This window comes from Cyprinodon tularosa, unplaced genomic scaffold, assembly GCF_016077235.1.
Source record: "Cyprinodon tularosa strain WSP-4 unplaced genomic scaffold, ASM1607723v1 ctg154, whole genome shotgun sequence".
Classification (NCBI taxonomy): Eukaryota; Metazoa; Chordata; class Actinopteri; order Cyprinodontiformes; family Cyprinodontidae; genus Cyprinodon; species Cyprinodon tularosa.
The window spans coordinates 1909983-1928029 of NW_024038375.1; the positions used below are offsets into that span (position 1 = coordinate 1909983).

The 18047-nt window shown below is 41.1% G+C and overlaps 2 protein-coding genes across 2 annotated transcripts; both read left to right on the forward strand.

The window, feature by feature from the left end:
• The first annotated feature begins 590 nt into the window (after positions 1-590).
• Positions 591-1131, forward strand: med20 (mediator complex subunit 20). The gene is made up of 2 exons (XM_038279897.1): positions 591-818; positions 910-1131. The coding sequence occupies exons 1-2, from the start codon at positions 591-593 to the stop codon at positions 1129-1131; spliced, it is 450 nt and encodes a 149-aa protein (XP_038135825.1).
• Positions 1132-3337: 2206 nt separating this feature from the next.
• On the forward strand, positions 3338-12808 carry usp49 (ubiquitin specific peptidase 49). Its single transcript, XM_038279944.1, has 6 exons — positions 3338-3479; positions 6030-7474; positions 9541-9748; positions 11916-12024; positions 12123-12328; positions 12409-12808. Exons 2-6 carry the CDS (start codon positions 6095-6097, stop codon positions 12510-12512), a joined length of 2007 nt encoding a protein of 668 aa, XP_038135872.1. The 5' UTR covers positions 3338-3479; positions 6030-6094; the 3' UTR covers positions 12513-12808.
• Positions 12809-18047: the final 5239 nt, after the last annotated feature.

Genomic DNA, 18047 nt, shown 5'->3' on the forward strand with positions numbered 1-18047 from the left:
GTGATCGAGTACTTGACCTTACTGCGCTGTAAAAAGACAAAGAAGAAGGCTGGAATAGTTGGAGGATGATGACGCCCTTAGAACCATGGCTGAAATATGGATTCATCTTCTGTGTTTACACCTGAAGCTGCCGTTTGTTTCAAGTCTTATCACTGGAAGAAATGTGTTCATGTGCAATTATAAGTGAATTTCTTATTACAAGGAAAAAAACAATTGCGAAAAAAAAGAATAATTTCAAAATAAGGAGAATATCACCATAGTTTTGCACACATTTGTAATGGAAGCTATTGTTTAAAATGGCAGTCATCTTTGTGTCTTTGAAATCTGTATTTTATATTTTTTGCCTACTGTATGTTGTTAGACTGGTTCAATTCAGTGATTACTAAAATATATTAGTAATTGGTAGAGTGCTGCTATTGAACCTGAACCACAGAATATGTGTTTAATCAGATTAAAGTTGTAACGTTTTATAAAGATTGAAGCTCTATTTCTGATTATAATACTAAATAGTGTCGAGTGATTTTGCAGGTTAACTTTGTGAAACCCTTGCCTTATTTGTAACAGGTCAGCCCTCTAAGCTCTTATACGTGATGCACAACTCTGAGGTTCCCCTGAGCTGCATGGCCCTGTTTGAAGGAGGACCCTGCCTGACAGCGGACACCAACTTTGACGTCCTCATGGTGAAGCTGAAGAGTCATTTTCAGAATGCCAAGGGACACAAGGTGGAGTGTCGGGGTTCAAGATATCGCTACTGTGACTTCTTGATTAAAGTCGGCACCGTCATAATGAGCTCCAGCGCCAGAGGGATATCTGTGGAGGTATGGTCAGAATGGGATATTAGCAGGAAGTGACACGACAAGGTTATCCGTTTTTTTCCCTTTATTTTAACTGAGAGTTTGCTTCTCACAGGTTGAATACTGCCCCTGTGTTGTCCCAGGGGACTGTTGGAACCTCATGAGGGAGTTCATGCAGTCTTTTCTTGGCAACAACGTTCCAGAACTTCCAACTGTCTTTGCTGCCAAACCTGAGGGTCTTTTTGCTCCGGCAGACTGCGTTGACACAATGACTCAGTACCTGGAGTTGTTCAACAAACTTCGTAAATTACAGATCACGGGAAGCAATGTCCGTTGATACTTTAACTTTTTTTTTTTTTTTATTGATGCCTTTATTCTGGTCCTATGGATCAGCTTAATATTGTAGAGGTGATGCAAACCCATCATTCATTTTTCTGTAGATTCAACTGCGCATTCATTTCCTTAACTTGATGAATTTCTTTTTTGATAAATAAAAAAAGTCAATTTTTTTTACTTATTTTTGTTCTTTTTTTCTATCGATTAGACTGTAAGCTCATCTATAAAATGTTTATATTCTGTATTTTGTAAAATAATAAAATCTTGCTGTTCAGGTTTCATAATAATGTCCTGAAAGGAGGCCCCTGTGTATAACAATGTGACACAGGCAGGATTCTTTGTATTGAATATACATTTTTTCTTTTAAACAAACAACACTACTAATATTTGCTGGTTAACCAAGCAGAGAAATTGCTGATCTGATGAAACGGTTCGAAACCTTATTGATTGGTCACATTTTCAACAGTCTTTTCTGGGAAAAAACTGGTCCAGATGATCTTTCCACAATAACCCATCCTCATAAACAATTTCATAGACTGTAAAACTAATCAGAAAGGAGGAATGCTATTGGCTAAAAGATTACAAATGTACTGACACAAGGAAATCTAAAACTATTTCCATTTTTCACACCAAAGTTTAAAGCTGGTAAAGAATATTTTGCACTTCATTACAAAAAGGGGCGGGTGTTCATACATTTCCATGGAGGGATAAACGAGAGGTTATTTTAGTTAATTTTCAAACATTTTGCATTGCTTTGCAAAGTTATTCATGCTACTAGATTTTGCTTACATCCTGTCATGTTGCTGTCAAAAAAATGTATCTTATTGAAATATTATCACCATAAATTTCTACTTTGTAAAGTTATTGTGTAAGCTATTTGGAGTGCACGTCTTTAGGTGTACCTTTGTATTGACTTAGCACATAAATAGACTAAAATTATTTAAACCAAATTGCTCAAGTCAAAGATATGCTTAAGCAAGTGAAAAGCAATTTTTAGATAGAACATTTCAAGTATTGAAATGCAGATCTGTTTTCACATTAACTCTGAACAGCATGCCACCATTGTATGTAATATAGGATAGTATATTAATTCTGATGTGGTGTAGATATCTGCACCCCTTTCAGATATACACAGGGGCCCCTTCTCTGTTCTTCTCTCCTCAGTTTAGATGGACAGCCATTCTTTAGGTGCTTTACACAACCTGTTTTCAGATAACGAAGAGCACTCTGAGATGTTAAAAGTGATTTTTTTTTTTTTAACAACTTAACCCCTGCCTACGCAACCTACCAGACCTTCAGGGAACAGCTGTATTAGTGCAGAAAATAATGCCTCTTTACTACTAAAAGAGATTGGGTGCAATAGGTTTTTTACAGAATATAGCTTTCATTAAATCAATTGGACTTATAAAAAACAAACCTTTTTTTTTTTTTTTTACTTTACAGTAACTCCTGTAAGTATGTTAGTCTAATGCATCAATTTTCAATATAATACATAAAAAAATATTGTGACAATGAGTAAAAACGGTTCAGGAAGTCTGAATGCTTTTGCAAAAGGCTGAATATACTTATGTATAATATATATACATATATAACTGTATTTGCTTTTGTGTTTTTTTATCTAATGCAGCACTAATATTGTTGATTATGACAAATGTATGCTGTTTTGTATAACTGCTTTTTTTTACATCTATTTTCTGTTTGCAGTTCAAATTCACACCTGCTTCCTTATAGTGGAAACCATTTTATTCTAAAATTGTCATTGTTACTTGAAAATAATGGTTCAAGAAGGTCATAGAAGTTGTTATTAATAAAATATTGCAATGTATTAAGTCTTATTTGGATAATTGCCAGTTACCCATTGTCTAAAGTAGTTTGTGAGAACAGGGAAACATTGGTGCTGCAAGGTAGCAGCTTTGCATTTATGACACTTTTTGTCAACAAGAATCACTAGCATTGATAGAGGGCTGGGATTAGAAGAGAAATCTCTTCCAACGTCTTGCACAAGTTAGACGTTTTATCAGGTATCTGAAAGGCCGGGAGCGGGTCAGACAGCCGCCCGGTCCTGCAGCCTCCATAGCGGCTCAGGGTTATTGTTCCATGTGGCTTGTCGGTGGGTGGACGGTAGCATGGTCCATCCTGCTGCCTGTTGTTCAGCTGCTCAGCCAATCAGAGCTCGGCTGCCCCTGATTCCCTGACCAATCAGAGCCCGGTTGGCCCTGATTCCCTGACCAATCAGAGCAGCGTGGTCTGGGATGGTTGCGAGAGTTGGGTTGTTGAATCTGTTAGGACAACAAGCCGCTGCAGCTTTCTCAGTGTACCGGATGGATGGATGGAGGGATGCTGGCGATGGTAACCATACTTTTCTTTCGAAATATCAGATTATGCAATTTTATTAAAATTGAGTGCAACCGATGGCTGGCGCCCTTGCTGCGGCGTGTCCCCGCAGACGGCACTATGCGGAGAATGTCACCGGGGAGTTTTTAAACGGTTCGCTCGGGAGCTAAGCCCTTAGTTAATGTTAGCGAACAACAACAACCATCAGGGTTAACTTCAATTGTCTTCGCTGAAACACGCTAGCAGCCTCGGCGACGCCACTTCTTCTTTAGCAACAAGAAGATAATCGGTTTAAATAACAAAGTGGGGAGCAGATAAAACACAGCAAAGGGGGTTTAGCAGCAGCGGCTAAGCACAGAGCAGAGCCGCTGTAGCTAGCGGCTAGCGGGGGTTAGCTAACTTACTGCTGGCTGGGCTAACAGCAACAAAGTTCGGCTCTCCGACTGTTCTTTGTTCTGGCTCAACATGGGGATGGTTGGCTACAGGCTAGCATGGCTTGGTGAAAAACACTCCGCTTCCAGTCGGATAGCAGATAAAGACACACATAGACTAAGCGAATGTGCTGAAATGTTAAAAATCTGCGTTAATGCGATTGTAATGGTCCATGCAGGCGGCAGCAGGACAACAGAACACGGTTTGTGTGTATATCTAGGAAGAGTTTTCCAGTGCAAGAGGGTTCATGGGTTCCCCTCAGTAATATATATGTTTTAGTTTTTAAGCAATATTTTAGTTACACGGCTAGAGGAGCACATCACAAAGGATTAACCTTTCTGTATTTCTTTCCCTAAAGTGAAGAATGGTGGAAACAATTATGATAATCGCACTAATCCTTATGCAAAGTATTTTCCTACATGAAATAAGAATGATAAATCACACAAATTCGCATGAACGCTGTTTTTTTTTTAGTAGCATTTTGAAAGGAGCATTCATTGAAAAGAGATACTGCAAATATGTTGATTATGAAAACATTTTTGGTCATTTTGGTTACTTTGTCACAACTAATGTTCAGATTGCCTGAAATTTTAATGCCAAGCGTTTAACTGAGTTAACAAGTATTTATGTAAAAAAAAACAATTGTATATGTTGAACTTAAAATGACACACACATACACACACACACATATATATATATATATATATATATATATATATATATATATATATATATAGTGGCCATTATCAACAAATAAGGAAGAGGTCAATCTTTCTGGAAAAGGATGGGCTGCCACCAAAATTACTCCAAAAGATCATTGGAAACGCATCCAGGAGGTCATGCAATCACAGAGTGCTACATCTAAAGGCCTGATCATACTTCTGCAACCACAGGCTTCATGACTGTTACAAAATGTTTAAAATGTGAATTATTCATAATATGTAACGTTTTCTAGTTTGTTATTGATGCGTTTCTTCCAGATGGCCAATTTTTGTAATTTCAGCTTCCATTAGCCCCTCTTCTCTCCTTTGTGTAGTAGGTGGCTGATGGATAGCTTTCAAAAATGTTCACAAATAGAAATGTAAAAGTGCCTATGTATCTAGTTTAGTTGAATCTCAACAAGAATCCAGCTATTCTGATTAGGCCTCAGAAGTTGGTGTGAGCACTGAACTGGGTATATGATAATAAAACAGAGTCAAGGAACCCCCCAGGTGGTTAAAAGTGAAGTTAAATGCAGTTTAATGATGGAGGAGCTGCAGAGATTTGTAACTAAGGTGGGAGATTGTATTAATAGAGCAACTATTACCCCTCACTGACTATATTACTCGGTTGGATGAGGATTCTTTCAAATTCACGAGGCTGTGGAAATTAATCCATTGACTAGAACAACGGTTTGTTAATATGAATATGACCACTGTTATAACGATGCTTATAACACCATTCAGTTTTTTATGCATCTTAAAAGTCTTGAAGATTGGCATTTAATGAACACTAAAAAGTAGTAGGCATACGAGAAACGTAATTTTACACAAATGATGAATTGCTAGTCAAAGCATAAACATTTATATACCGTTGATGAGGGTAGCTGTGGTGTTGAATGCCAAAATTGATAACTTTCACACACCTTCCAGTTGTATTTTCCTACTCAGACTCAGGAAATCCTGCCAAGTAGAAAGGGAACGCACCAGAATACCCGTCTGAGGTCGAATGCATGCCTTATAGTGAACATGGTTACCCCAAAGCAGAACAGGAACCTGTAACATGCAGTCAGAGTGGAAATCAAATCATAGTCATGTTAAACTGGCACAGTAAAAATTATGACCTAAATCTGAATCTGTGACAAGATTTAAAGATTGCTCCACGCAGATTAATTTAATCTGCTGGAGCTTGTGCTGTTTTCTAAAAAAAAGTCAAATGGGCAAAATGATCTGAGAAAATGCAGAGCAGGTAGAAATATATCCTAAACAATTGGCAGCTGTCAGGTTGTTCTACAAAGCATTGAGGGGAAACGGGTCCTTGAAAAGTCAAAGCGGTATTCCTTTGTCTAAGCAACGATGACCATAAAATGTTTCTTTTCAAACAGTCCTTTCTCATTAAGTCTTAATCTGCTCCTTTTTTTCCCCATTCTCCCAGAATGAGTTGCTGCTTTGCTGCAGGACGTGTGTCCTTTAACTGAGGCCACATGTGTATCCGGACAGATGGATCGCTGTAAGCACGTGGTTCGCCTTCGCCTGGGCCAAGATCATTCAATTCTCAATCCACAGAAATGGCACTGTGTGGAGTGCAGCACCACCGATTCAGTGTGGGCCTGCCTCAAGTGTTCCCACGTAGCCTGTGGACGTTTCATAGAGGAGCACTTTCTCAAACACTTTGAGGAGTCACAACACCCACTGGCCATGGAGGTGCGTGAGCTGGATGTCTTCTGCTTTGCTTGTGGAGACTATGTTCTGAACGACAATGCAGAGGGAGACCTGAAACTCCTCAGAGGTGCCCTCTCTACGGTTCGGAGCCCAGGTAGGCGGTCACTGCGCTCTTCCACCGGAGCCTGGGAAGGCAGGGAACCTGCCATGCAGCTGGCCCTCCGCCACAGGAGGAAAATGCTTCTGGGAAGGATGCTCCAGAAATGGATCAACAAACACCAGGAGGTTCAGAATCAGCGCCAAGAGAAACTTGAGGAGGTCAGGAGACAGAAGAGGGAGGTGAAAAGGAAGCTACTGGAAGATCTTGGCAACATTCCCCCCAGAAAGAGTGCCAGGCTTCTTACTCAGGCGCCACGTTCAACCATGACACTCATCCCTCGCAAATTTCGCGAGCCCCCAGAACGCCTACCTCCACCTCCTAAGAAGCCTTCTCTACTCACCCTGCCCCGCAGTGTTCCAGAGATAAGCAGAGCCGCTAGATTGCGGAGATACTACTCAACGCACGCGGTTACACGGAGGAGACGGGCTCCAGGTGTCACCGGTCTGCGCAACTTGGGAAACACATGCTACATGAACTCAATATTGCAAGTGCTAAGTCACCTGCAGAAATTCAGGGAGTGTTTTCTCACTTTGGACCTGTGTGAGACTGAGGAGCTGCTGGCCAAGACCAACCACTCCCAGGGAATGAAGGGGGTGACGGGAGCAGTTGTCAGTAGCGGCACCACACCACTGTCAGATCACCCCCTTGGACGTATGGGTAAGGCGGGTTGTTGGAATTTGCCTGTAAGAGAGAGCGTCCCTCCCTCCCCGCAGGCTGCAGAACTGGTCCAGCCCAAAAAGCTTCGCTGCTCCACTCGCCAGCAAATGTCTCTGTGCCACGAGCTACATACACTTTTCAGGGTCATGTGGTCTGGCCGGTGGACTCTCGTATCTCCCTTCGCCATGCTGCACTCCGTGTGGAACCTCATCCCGGCCTTCCGTGGATATGACCAGCAAGACGCCCAGGAGTTCCTGTGTGAGCTTCTGGACAAGGTGCAGCAGGAACTCGACACAGAGGGGTCCAAGCGGCGGATAGTTATCCCTATCACTAAGAGGAAGCTGTCCAAGCAGGTGCTGAAGGTTCTGAACACCATCTTTCATGGACAGCTGCTGAGTCAGGTGAGACTGTCCATGTATCATAGCAAGTCCAGCTCATCAGATGTTAGTTGCACCTGTTAGAGATGCACATATTGGATCATTTCCGGCCAACACTGGTTCCAGTCTTTGTTTGATGTCCAACTGTTGATTCAGATGTTGGGGATTTTTTAATCAGTTGAGTGTTTCTTGATGCAGGTATTAGTTTACATTTAACAGATGGTGAAGGGAAATAAAATGTCCTTTCCTATCTTTCGGTTTCTGATTTCCAGATCGCAGATCTGAGCTGATCAAGAGAAATGGCTGATTTCTGTCTGGTTTATTGCTGCATCTCTAATTAAAACTAGAAGCAGATCGTATTGCTTTATTGCTACAGCTCCTCTCTCTCAGTGAAGCTGTGCAATTTCCATAAAGAAAAAAAAAAAATACAGATCTCTGCTCCAGTTTTCAGTCTGTTTGATTTTGTGCATTAGATAAATTAATAAGGATCCAAAGGTTGTAATGTCTCTTTAACAGTCACAGCAACAGGAAAAAAGAAAACTATTACCACAGATCTAAACTTATACATCTTCACAAGAAAACAAGCATGTTTAGCTTATTGAGTTTTAGCAGTGTGCACAGGCGGTTAGCAATATTGCAGAAGATGTGGGTTTGCCTTTTCCCTCTTTGCCCACAAAGCCACCTGCACACTTGTATTCCATAAAAACTTCAGACATGCCTTATCATAACTTCCATTTAAAGGGCTTCTTTCATCTTCTATGGTTTTCATAAAAAAAGCTCATAAAAGATTTTTGTTGGTTTTGCGTCTTTAGTAATGCAAGCACCCATTGAACAGATATTTATAAAATTAGTAGATAAAGGCGACCGCAATTTGCACTGCACCAGGCTCTGCTGGCTGTGAACTCTGTAACAAAAACATGCAGCCGATGCATTCAGTGAGGGGATTACACTAGTTCCCCATTGCAGTGGCGAGGTTCGGTACACCAGCAAATTTTAACTCTGCTCCATTTTTGCAGGACACCATCCAAACGTTGAAAATGATTCACTAAAGACAGCTAGTCTTCCTCAAAGAGATTGGTAAATTGATGATTTATGAGTGTATTGATTTGGTTATGCTAGTATTTACACACATTAGATCAATTACTGGGATGTATATAGCCAAAACAGCGCATTGGAGCAGAGTGCAGTGCTGAACAAAACCACTTTTTGATAGTCTTGTCTAAGATTAAATGCTTTTAGGGCTCTGGGTTTTATGTCAGGTCCAAAGTGTGCAAATGTCATTGAATCTATTTATCTGCTTAATATTGCAGTAAGGCAGCCCTTATCATTTATCCGCCCACCCTTTTGCAACTCTATTCCTCATTTGCTGTCTGTGCTGGAAACTTCTTAAACTTTATTAAGGGGAAGTAGCTATAAAACACCCGGAATGCTACGGGTATATAGAGGGAAAACATGGAGGCTGTGATTCTTCCTGTGGCCTGTGAGTCAGATATCCGCTCTTTCACTGTGAACCTCACCTGAGAAACGCACCTTACGCTGCGGGTACAGCTTTGTTTTGCTTCCACAGACAGCTAGGGTTGCAACTAATTATTATTCTGTCGATTTTTCGACCGATTTCAACATTTGATCATATTTTACTGTGGAATGAGATGTGGGACGTTGGTCGGTCTCGACTTGGTCTTTGCCCCTAAAAGTCCTACTATTGCCTCTGTTTTGATATACACTGGTCTTGATACAACACCATGTAGTGTAAGTTTGGGATGAGAAGAAAAAAACATTACAACCTATGGTGCTTGTTAAACGATATCTTTACATATACGCACATACACAAACATTTGAATTTAGAGTCAATAATTGCTTTGGATATAATTGTTGTTCATCTCCTGTATTTAGTATGTTTAGGTATTTTTCCTGTCATTTGATTGAATACATTAAATCTGTAATAAGTTTCAAATAAATTGGTAGTTTAAGAAATTGGTAGTTTAAGTTTCTAGATAAGTAATGGAAAATATTCAAACATGTTTGTCTAAATACATGCAAATTTATTGGCATGGTGTTTTGTTTTTTTTCTGCTCCTCTACTGTCTTTAGGTGACGTGTTTGTCCTGTAAGCACAAGTCCAACACGGTGGAGCCATTCTGGGATTTATCTCTAGAGTTTCCAGAGCGGTATCACCATAGGAACAAAGGCTCTGGAGCGACTGCTCACCAGCGCAGCTGCACCCTCATAGAGATGCTGTCCAAGTTTACAGAGATGGAGGCTCTGGAAGGCAACATCTACGCCTGCAACCACTGCAACAGTTAGTAGAAACTTTTGAAGCCGCATTTCCATTTTACAACTGAAATTACTGCGGGGAAAAAATATATTTAGTCATGTTGATGTGAAAATTAGTTAACTAGGTCATCCATTACAAAAACACTATACCTCAAAGCCTAATGAGACATTTTGCATACAGCTAAAAAGAATAGAAAAGTAAACGGTTTTCTAGTTGGTTGGTTGGTCAGTGGGAGGAACTGCTGCCTGGCTCTTCAGCAGTTTTGGGATCCTGAAAGTAGGGGGGCAGTGGGCTGCTGCCTGGGCAAAGGTTTGGCTTTGGGGAAACATACGTCTGGGAAGGCACAGCTCTAGAGCTTCATTGTCCCTCTTCTTCTCCTCCCAACTCTTTTGCATGGAGGTTACCGTTTCCCTGAACTGCCCTTGAGGTAATACGGGTTTGTCAAGGACGTCTTCCTTCTCCTTAGCCGTGTGGTGAGATTCAACTACCTGGCTCTATCCTGTAAAACCATTAGTCCCATAGATCTGCCCATCGCCTGGATCGCCTTATGGAGATGCAGGCAATGATCAGTAATGATGCACACCTCCTCCCAGAGCAAAGCATCGGGTGCGGCGGTCATTTGCTCTTCCAGCTCTTCTTAATAGGCCATGAGCATAGAGGAGCCATTTAGAGCGCGTACTAAGCGCAGCTGCTCTGTAGGACTTATCAGTCAGGCTTGACTGAAAACGGTCCACTCTCGATGGAAGGGCGGGACCTCCCTCTGACATGGAAGTCTTCGGGTGCAGGTGTGTTGCAACAGCCAGCTCGACAGGTGGTATTTGGCGGAGGCTGCAATTTTCCATCCCATTGCAATCCAGGACTGAACTCCCAGCCACTAGGTGTTTTGCCTTAAATGGCTTGCTGCGCCAGTAGACGGCCAATTCTTCCAGCAGCTCCAGGAAGATTGGTAGGAGTTGTCTGGATGTCTTGCGGGTCTTAGGCGGTTTTTTCCCGTTAAAATGCAAGTGGATAGCTTCAGCCTGGACCTCTGACCACTGGATCTCTAGCATTTGCACACGTCATGCAAGCCAAAATCCAGCTCAGACGGGGACCCGTCATGACCAGATTGTTCTGAGCCCGAGGGAGCAGGTTTTGCAATCCAAATAGACTCCAACTCCGTCAGAGAGCACCTTGTCCCCCTCAATCAGCAAATCGAGCTGGTTCGAAACGAGACCTAGCTTGGGCTTTTAATGTGGTAGTGGGTCCACAGAATCAAGGATTTCTCCCCAGCTTGGTCCGACTTCTGTCTCGGTGGATAAAGATACAGCATGGTTGGCTGGTTCTTGTGTCGATGCCGTAGAGGACATTGCCGGGTCGCTACCGGACATCTTTGATTGACGAGCCAGACGGTGACGAAGCACCTTCAGGGAGGACAAGCTACAGTGTGAGCACTTCTCCACAGACTCGAGGGCTGGCTGGGTGTGTTTCAGACCGAGACATACCACACACGAGGGATTGCTGTCCCAGCTTGAAATTTTATTACCACACGGGCAGGTTCATTCCTTGGGGCTCCCCTCCACTTTCGCCGAGGATTTAACAGTCTCCATTATTTAATTCTTTTTTTGGAGATTGGCTGTGAGGCTACACAAAAATTAGCGTGTGACTGCTAAGCTAACCAGGTGTGGCTAGGTTGGGGACAGCATTTCTGCCACCCGAGGTGTAGCATGGGAGTATTGTTATTTATTATTGGCTGTAATGTGAAAAAGGGATGTGAATACTTTTGTGGGTCCCTAGTTGCTCAGCTTAGTTTTTAATACCTGAAAACATTTTTCTTGAGTTCCAAATTGCTCTACAAGTTCCAAAAAAATCTAACTTTTCATTAAAAAATGTTTTTTAGATGCCTGCTAACTAGAGATGCTCACCAGAAAATATAGATAAAAAAAACAGCACCAACATATTGATGTGTGTTTGAATTCCTCTGATAAAAACATCAGACTGTAGCTGCACTAATCTATAAATAATAAATATGTAAAAGGCTGCCAATAAAATGGAGGCAGTAGGTACAATTCAATTAAGTTTAGTTTTTATTCATTATAGTAAATGATAATCTCATTAGTAATCATTTATTTATTTAATTTATATATTAGAAGTATTATTTATGTATTTTATTTACAATAATTTTGTTTAACTTTTTGTCACTTGTTGGTTTCAGAAAGAAGAAGAAAATCCTCCCACAAACCTTTAGTTCTGTCAGAAGCACGAAAGCAGCTTCTGATCTACCGCTTACCTCAGGTTCTACGGCTGCACCTCAAACGCTTCAGGCACGTTTCCCTGCTTTGTTTTCTTTTTCTTTTCCTGCAGAATTGAACGTACTGAAGGACAGGAGTTTACTATTGTTTCTTAATGCCAATTCTTGCAGATGGTCAGGCCGGAACCACAGGGAGAAAATCGGCGTCCATGTGGCCTTTGACCAGGTTCTGAACATCAAACCGTACTGCTGCACAGACTCAGGTCACTCTGTCCACAGAGGAGGCTACACCTACGATCTGTCGGCTGTGGTCATGCATCATGGTAAAGGCTTTGGCTCAGGACACTACACCGCATACTGCTACAACACAGAAGGAGGTGAGGGAGCAAACACGTCTCCACGTGACGCTGCTGTCAGGTTCACTATTGTGCTTAACTGTTTGTCTGATGTTCCTCAGGTTTCTGGGTCCACTGTAATGACTCTGAGATGAAGGTTTGCAGCGTGGAGGAAGTGTGCAACACTCAGGCCTATATTCTGTTCTATACCCAGAGGTCTGCCTAGGCCCCTCTCTCGCTGTGACTGGTGCTGAGGGCTGCCCTTCACAAGATGTTGTCTCATGCTTTCCCTGATGTCACTTTCAAAGGGTTTGCCAAACAAGATGGTAGCGAAGGCAAATGGGAAATCAATCATAGAGGGGCATCTCTACAAATTAGAATACAAGAAAAAGTTGATTTATTTCAGTAATTCATTTCAAAGGTTGTTTGTTTAATGTGGATTCTTTTCAAATACAGTTCATATAATCCAGGTATTTCAGTTTATTCAATTATTATGCCTTGTTTAACCCCTTAAGCCCACGGGTATTACCGTATTTTCACGACCATAAGGCGCACCGGACTAAAAGGCGCACTCTCAGTTATGTGTCCCATTTCTGTATTTAACACACACATAAGGCGCACCGGACTATAGGGCGCGTTTTTTATATACAGGTACATGTCCTCTACTACCTTTAAATACCTCTACTGCGTATTTAAAAATACAGCTGGGGCAAAACTGAGTATGATTGTGCTTTATTCATGTATTTATTACAAAGTATTAATCAAACCTGGCAGCTGGCCGTGAGACAGACCAACATCGCAGATGACACAGCGCTGTGATCACTCCTAAATTAACTTAAAATCCTGAAACCTGCCGACGGAATATGTTCGCTTTTATTGCCGGTATCCTGGTGCCTGCAGTTAAAATTATTTAGATGAAAAACACCTGCCAGCAGCCGCGGTGAGGCTGCTGTTGAAGGGATTTACTGTCGGTGCAACGCTGGTATGTGGGGGTCTGAGCGCCTCCGACAGAAATAGATAATCTGGATGAACTGACTGCAATTATTAAGTTTTCAGGTGGACTTTCTCACTTAAAAATATATTAAAACTACTTTATTCCCACTGATCACAACAAATATAGCTGCAAGATTTAGATTATTTAGATGAAAAAACACCTGCCAGCCACCGCGCTGAAGAGGAGGAGACGCGCCCAGAGGCAGCTGTTGAATTAAGCTTTCAGGTAGAAAAATAGAGCGGGAGCAAAACTGAGTATGATTGTGCTTTATTCATGTATTTATTACAAAGTATTAATCAAACCCATCAAAGTAATCATCCTCTGTTTCTGAATTAAACAGCTGCGCTAAATCAGACATGCCAGTTTCCCCTTCTTCGCTGTCAGAGTCACTTTCCGTGCAGCGCGGCTCCTCAGAAATAATGCCGGCTTTTGCAAAAGCTTGAACAACAGAGCCAGCAGACACGTTAGTCCAAGCATCAACAATCCATCCACAAACGGTGGCGTAACTTGCCCGGTGCTGCCTTCCCATTATCCTGAAACTGTGGTCTCCGTCTGGTCTCCGTCTGGTCTCCGTCTGTCATCCATCGCTCCCACGCCGCTTGCAGCCTTACTTTGAACGGCCGCTTCAAACCGATGTCGAGCGGTGGAAGTTCCTTTGTCAGACCCCCGGGATAACGGCGAGCACAGCGTTCATTTGATTCACCTTTTTTTCACATCGGCTGTGAGATGGGCACGCAGCGATGGTGATGCGTGGAAAAAACCACCTAGTCTTCTCAGATACACCTGCCTCAGCCACGCATCCACCCAGCCCTTTTCATTTAATATCATATGTCATCAGAGCGCTGTGTCTGTCTCGCTGTCAGCTCCCAGATCTGCTTCTCTGATTGGTTGATGCGGCGCGTCCAGCAGCAAAACTTCAATTTTTCCATCTGAGCTGCAGCAGCGCGTTGGCGGCGCTTCAGATGCTTAAACGCTCCCGACGTGCTGCACCAAAACGCGCTGCAGGACCTTTTGCTGCACCTATACGCGCGTCAACCATTGACTTTGCATGTAAACTCGCTGCTTCTGCTGCACCTGCTGGGTCCGGTTCACACCGATGTTGAGCGGTTGAACAGCGAGCACAGCGTTAATTTGTTTCCCCATGTTTTTCACATCAGCTGTGAGATGGGCACGCATGGAGTTACATATTAACAGCGATGGTGAGGGGTGGAAAAAAAAAACACCTGGTCTCCTTACATTCAGCCACTCTTTCATCATCTCCTCAATGAGGTGGTCTCAAAAGTCGCAGTTACAACACACATAGGGCGCACCGCACCATAGGGCGCACCGCACATTTTGAGGGAAAAAAAAGACGTTTAACTGCGCCTTATAGTCGTGAAAATACGGTAGTTAAACACTAAAATCCAGTTTCTCAGAAAAAAAAAGTTATAATACTGACTGGTGGATTCTGGGAGCAGATGTATTGATGCAGCCGTAGCTCCATTCTGTCTCTTCATCTCCTGCTCCATCATCACTCTAAAAATACACCAGAAAACTTTCCGTCCTCCTCGATGATTAGAATGCACTCAGCATCTCGTAAGGAGTTTTGGTAAAGGGGGACAGAAGCCGATCACAGTGGATCTTAATTCAGATTTAGTTCTTTTAGATTCAACACATTGAAAGCATTAGCTATAAGCCAGTTGTGATCTCGAAGCTCTGGCTTTGAATACAGTCCAGTTCAGTTGTAAATCATTTTAAATTCATGAATCTGCTTTGCTTTAAAAACTGCTGCTTCTGGAACTTTTTCCTTCCACTCAAATTTCCAATGATTTGAACTTTTTTGGTGTTTTACCTTTAAGGTGAAACATTCTTTCTTCTGTCTACTGAATAGCTATCAATTCAACTTGACCACATTATGTTAGCCATAAAAATATATATTTAATTGGGTTATTGGTCTTAAGTAATATTTTTAATTTCTGAGAGACTATTTTTGGTTAATGAGCTGAAAGCCATGGCTCTGTATTTTGTATTGAATCACTGAAAAAACTTGACTGAGATATTCTAATGAACTCAGATGCATCTGTAGTTGGAGATGATAAAGATGGAAGCTTGCCACATCTATTATTGACTGATGTTTAGAAGGTGGATTGTGTCTGATAGGAGGAAAACCTTTTTATAAATGTGGCTGCAGGTTTTTTTTTTTCCACCTGCAGGAGGAACTTTTTAGATAATGGCCTGAAGACTGTGTTAGCAGGTCTGTCCTGCTGAACACCAACACGTGTGTCCATGTTTTTAAACAACAATCAGGCTTCTGTCTGGAAGCATCCAGATACTCCACTTTTCTACATTCACTGGCAACATGGATTTTGGCGTGTTTTTTTCTTTTCTTTGTTTCTTCAACACGTTTTCATATTTTATAGAACACGTTTGATCTCGAGCACTAAATACTCCAAACAGAGCCTCATTATCAGACTAGAGTCCAAACTGTGCTGCCTCCTGTTTTACCTTTTTTAATAATTGTGTAACATCAAATATGGAAGCTTTTAATACTCACCATATGTCATTAGGTTTTCATTTTTCCTCTCCTCCATCTGTGACTCAATGCTGTGTCTTAGGCTCAATACTCTGAGATCATGAATTGTTTTTAGTATTTTGTTTTAACTCCTTAAAAATAAATGGTTAACAAGGAAAGATGGTGAATGAAGGGAAGCTGCAATTCTCTGGAGGGGCTGCTGGTCCTACTGTATGTTTGGCTCGATAAATTCTCCTAAAAAGCAGCTCCTCCTGCGGTTTAACGATTTGACTGCTGCACCTCCGTCTAACCTGCTGGCAGATGAAAATCACCAGAAAATAGCAGAGGATGGTGAATTTTAAAGAATGTGTCTTTAGGAGAGGTACCCATTTTAAAGTTGAGCACCTGAAAGCAATATATTGTACATCGTTCATCTTAACAGTAAAATCAGGAATTCCTCTGCTTATGTTTTGTTTTTGTTTTTTTCTACTGTACTGTTTCTATTGAGGTCTTTAGAATTTGCTAGGTAATCAAGAAAACTGTTGTGTTTGATACGAGTCAAATGCAGAATACATTTGTGAACTCTGTGAAAGTTGGAACAATCTAAATGACGATGAATGTCTTACTTTATAGCGGTCAGATGTGGCCATGCCACTGGCTCTGATCTCCTTGAGTTCTGTCTTGTACTGTAAGAATACCTGTCATAAATGTAATGTTCGTAAGGGTTTTGCCTGACGGTAATTATTAAAAAGACAACAAACACATCTGAATGTTTCTCCTGTTACTTTGGTTTTAGCTGATCAGTTAGATAAAACAGCCCTTGGGGATACTTTTTATTTTAAAAAAAATAAATCTGGAAAATGTTATTGGCTTGGAAAACCCTAATGAGTTAATTTTTTTTTAATATTCATTCAGGTTATAAATATTTCACTATATTTGGCATGGATGATGCAGCAGATAATGTAGATCTGTTTGTCTATAGGTGCTTATACTATAAGATTAAAAATGTGTATGAATAACTGGAGAAACCTAAGGGCCTTGTGTCTCTCAAATGTTAAAATATATTGAGTAAACGTTAACAAAATTGGTTATTTTACCAAAAAAAGAAGCTTCTGTCTACAAAAAAAAAAAAAACACTATTTTGACAGAACTAAACCACAAAACCTCCATGAGGATCTACTTTAAGGTTTCAGCTACAGGACACATGAGCTCAAACATAGTGTACCAGAAGTCCAGCATGGCGGACAGGGATGGGCCTGTTTTGCAGCTTCAGACCCAGAGCACCTTACAGTCTTTTAATCAGCAGTGGACCTGTGTATCAAATAATCCTAGAATCAAAGGTGAGACCTTCTATGTGATGGCTCCAAAACAGTGTCACCAGCAGGACTATTATCTCAAAGACTGCAGTAAATCTGCAAGAGAACAGCTGAAAATAGAGAATTCAGTTGGTGCAATGTTCAATTTGAAGTCTGTACTTTCACCTGATTAAAATGTCTTGGCAATAACCTTAAGAGGGCGTCACAGCTGTATGATTATTAACAACCGATATCTAGTTCCATCTAGTTTCAAATACTGCAGCAATATTAATATAAATATCTGCCCAGATTTTCCTATTGGTACATCCCTAGATCTTATTGCTACCGTCTTAGTTAATCATTTGATCAACATTTCCCAAGCATTAGAAGAACTGATCATCAATAAGCAAGAAGAGATTCTGATTAGACTGTTATTGCTGTTCATGTTGCAGCAGCTGCTGACAGAGTTCAATCAACATAATAAAGCAAGATTATTCTTTCTCACTATTTTAGATGTTCAGCCTCCAAACATCACTTTTTGTATGAGGTGGGTTTTTTCAACTACACTCAGATTTGGTCATATTTTTCATAAAATCTAACATTTTTTTAGAAATATTTTTATTTGCTCTACTTTATAACATGTACAAACAATTACAGATAGTGGTTGTTATTTAAACATATGTATAAATATTGTATAAATATCTTTTTTTTTTTACCTTATAGTGTCTAGAAAGAGCAGCATGAGTAAAAAATGACAAATGTGTTTTTGTATTTTGATTGCTAAACGGCTTCTTCCCCACCGCCATCAGACAGCTGAACTGTTGTGAAAACTCTTAATCATGTCACTGACTCTGCATCAACACTGATAACACCAAACCAAAATACTGCATAATTGCACCATATATATTAATGCTCTGAACTTCCTTATCAATGCGTTTCTTTTTTTTTGCTGCATGATTTTTTCCTCCCACACTGTTTATA

Excerpts from the sequence above, each read along its gene's own strand:
- usp49 (XM_038279944.1), top strand. The coding sequence starts at position 6,095 with ATGGATCGCTGTAAGCACGTGGTTCGCCTTCGCCTGGGCCAAGATCAT. Across the intron at positions 7,475-9,540 it reads ATGGACAGCTGCTGAGTCAG|GTGACGTGTTTGTCCTGTAA; the intron begins GTGAGACTGTCC and ends TACTGTCTTTAG. Across the intron at positions 12,025-12,122 it reads CTGCACCTCAAACGCTTCAG|ATGGTCAGGCCGGAACCACA; the intron begins GCACGTTTCCCT and ends CAATTCTTGCAG.
- med20 (XM_038279897.1), top strand. The coding sequence starts at position 591 with ATGCACAACTCTGAGGTTCCCCTGAGCTGCATGGCCCTGTTTGAAGGA. Across the intron at positions 819-909 it reads CCAGAGGGATATCTGTGGAG|GTTGAATACTGCCCCTGTGT; the intron begins GTATGGTCAGAA and ends TGCTTCTCACAG.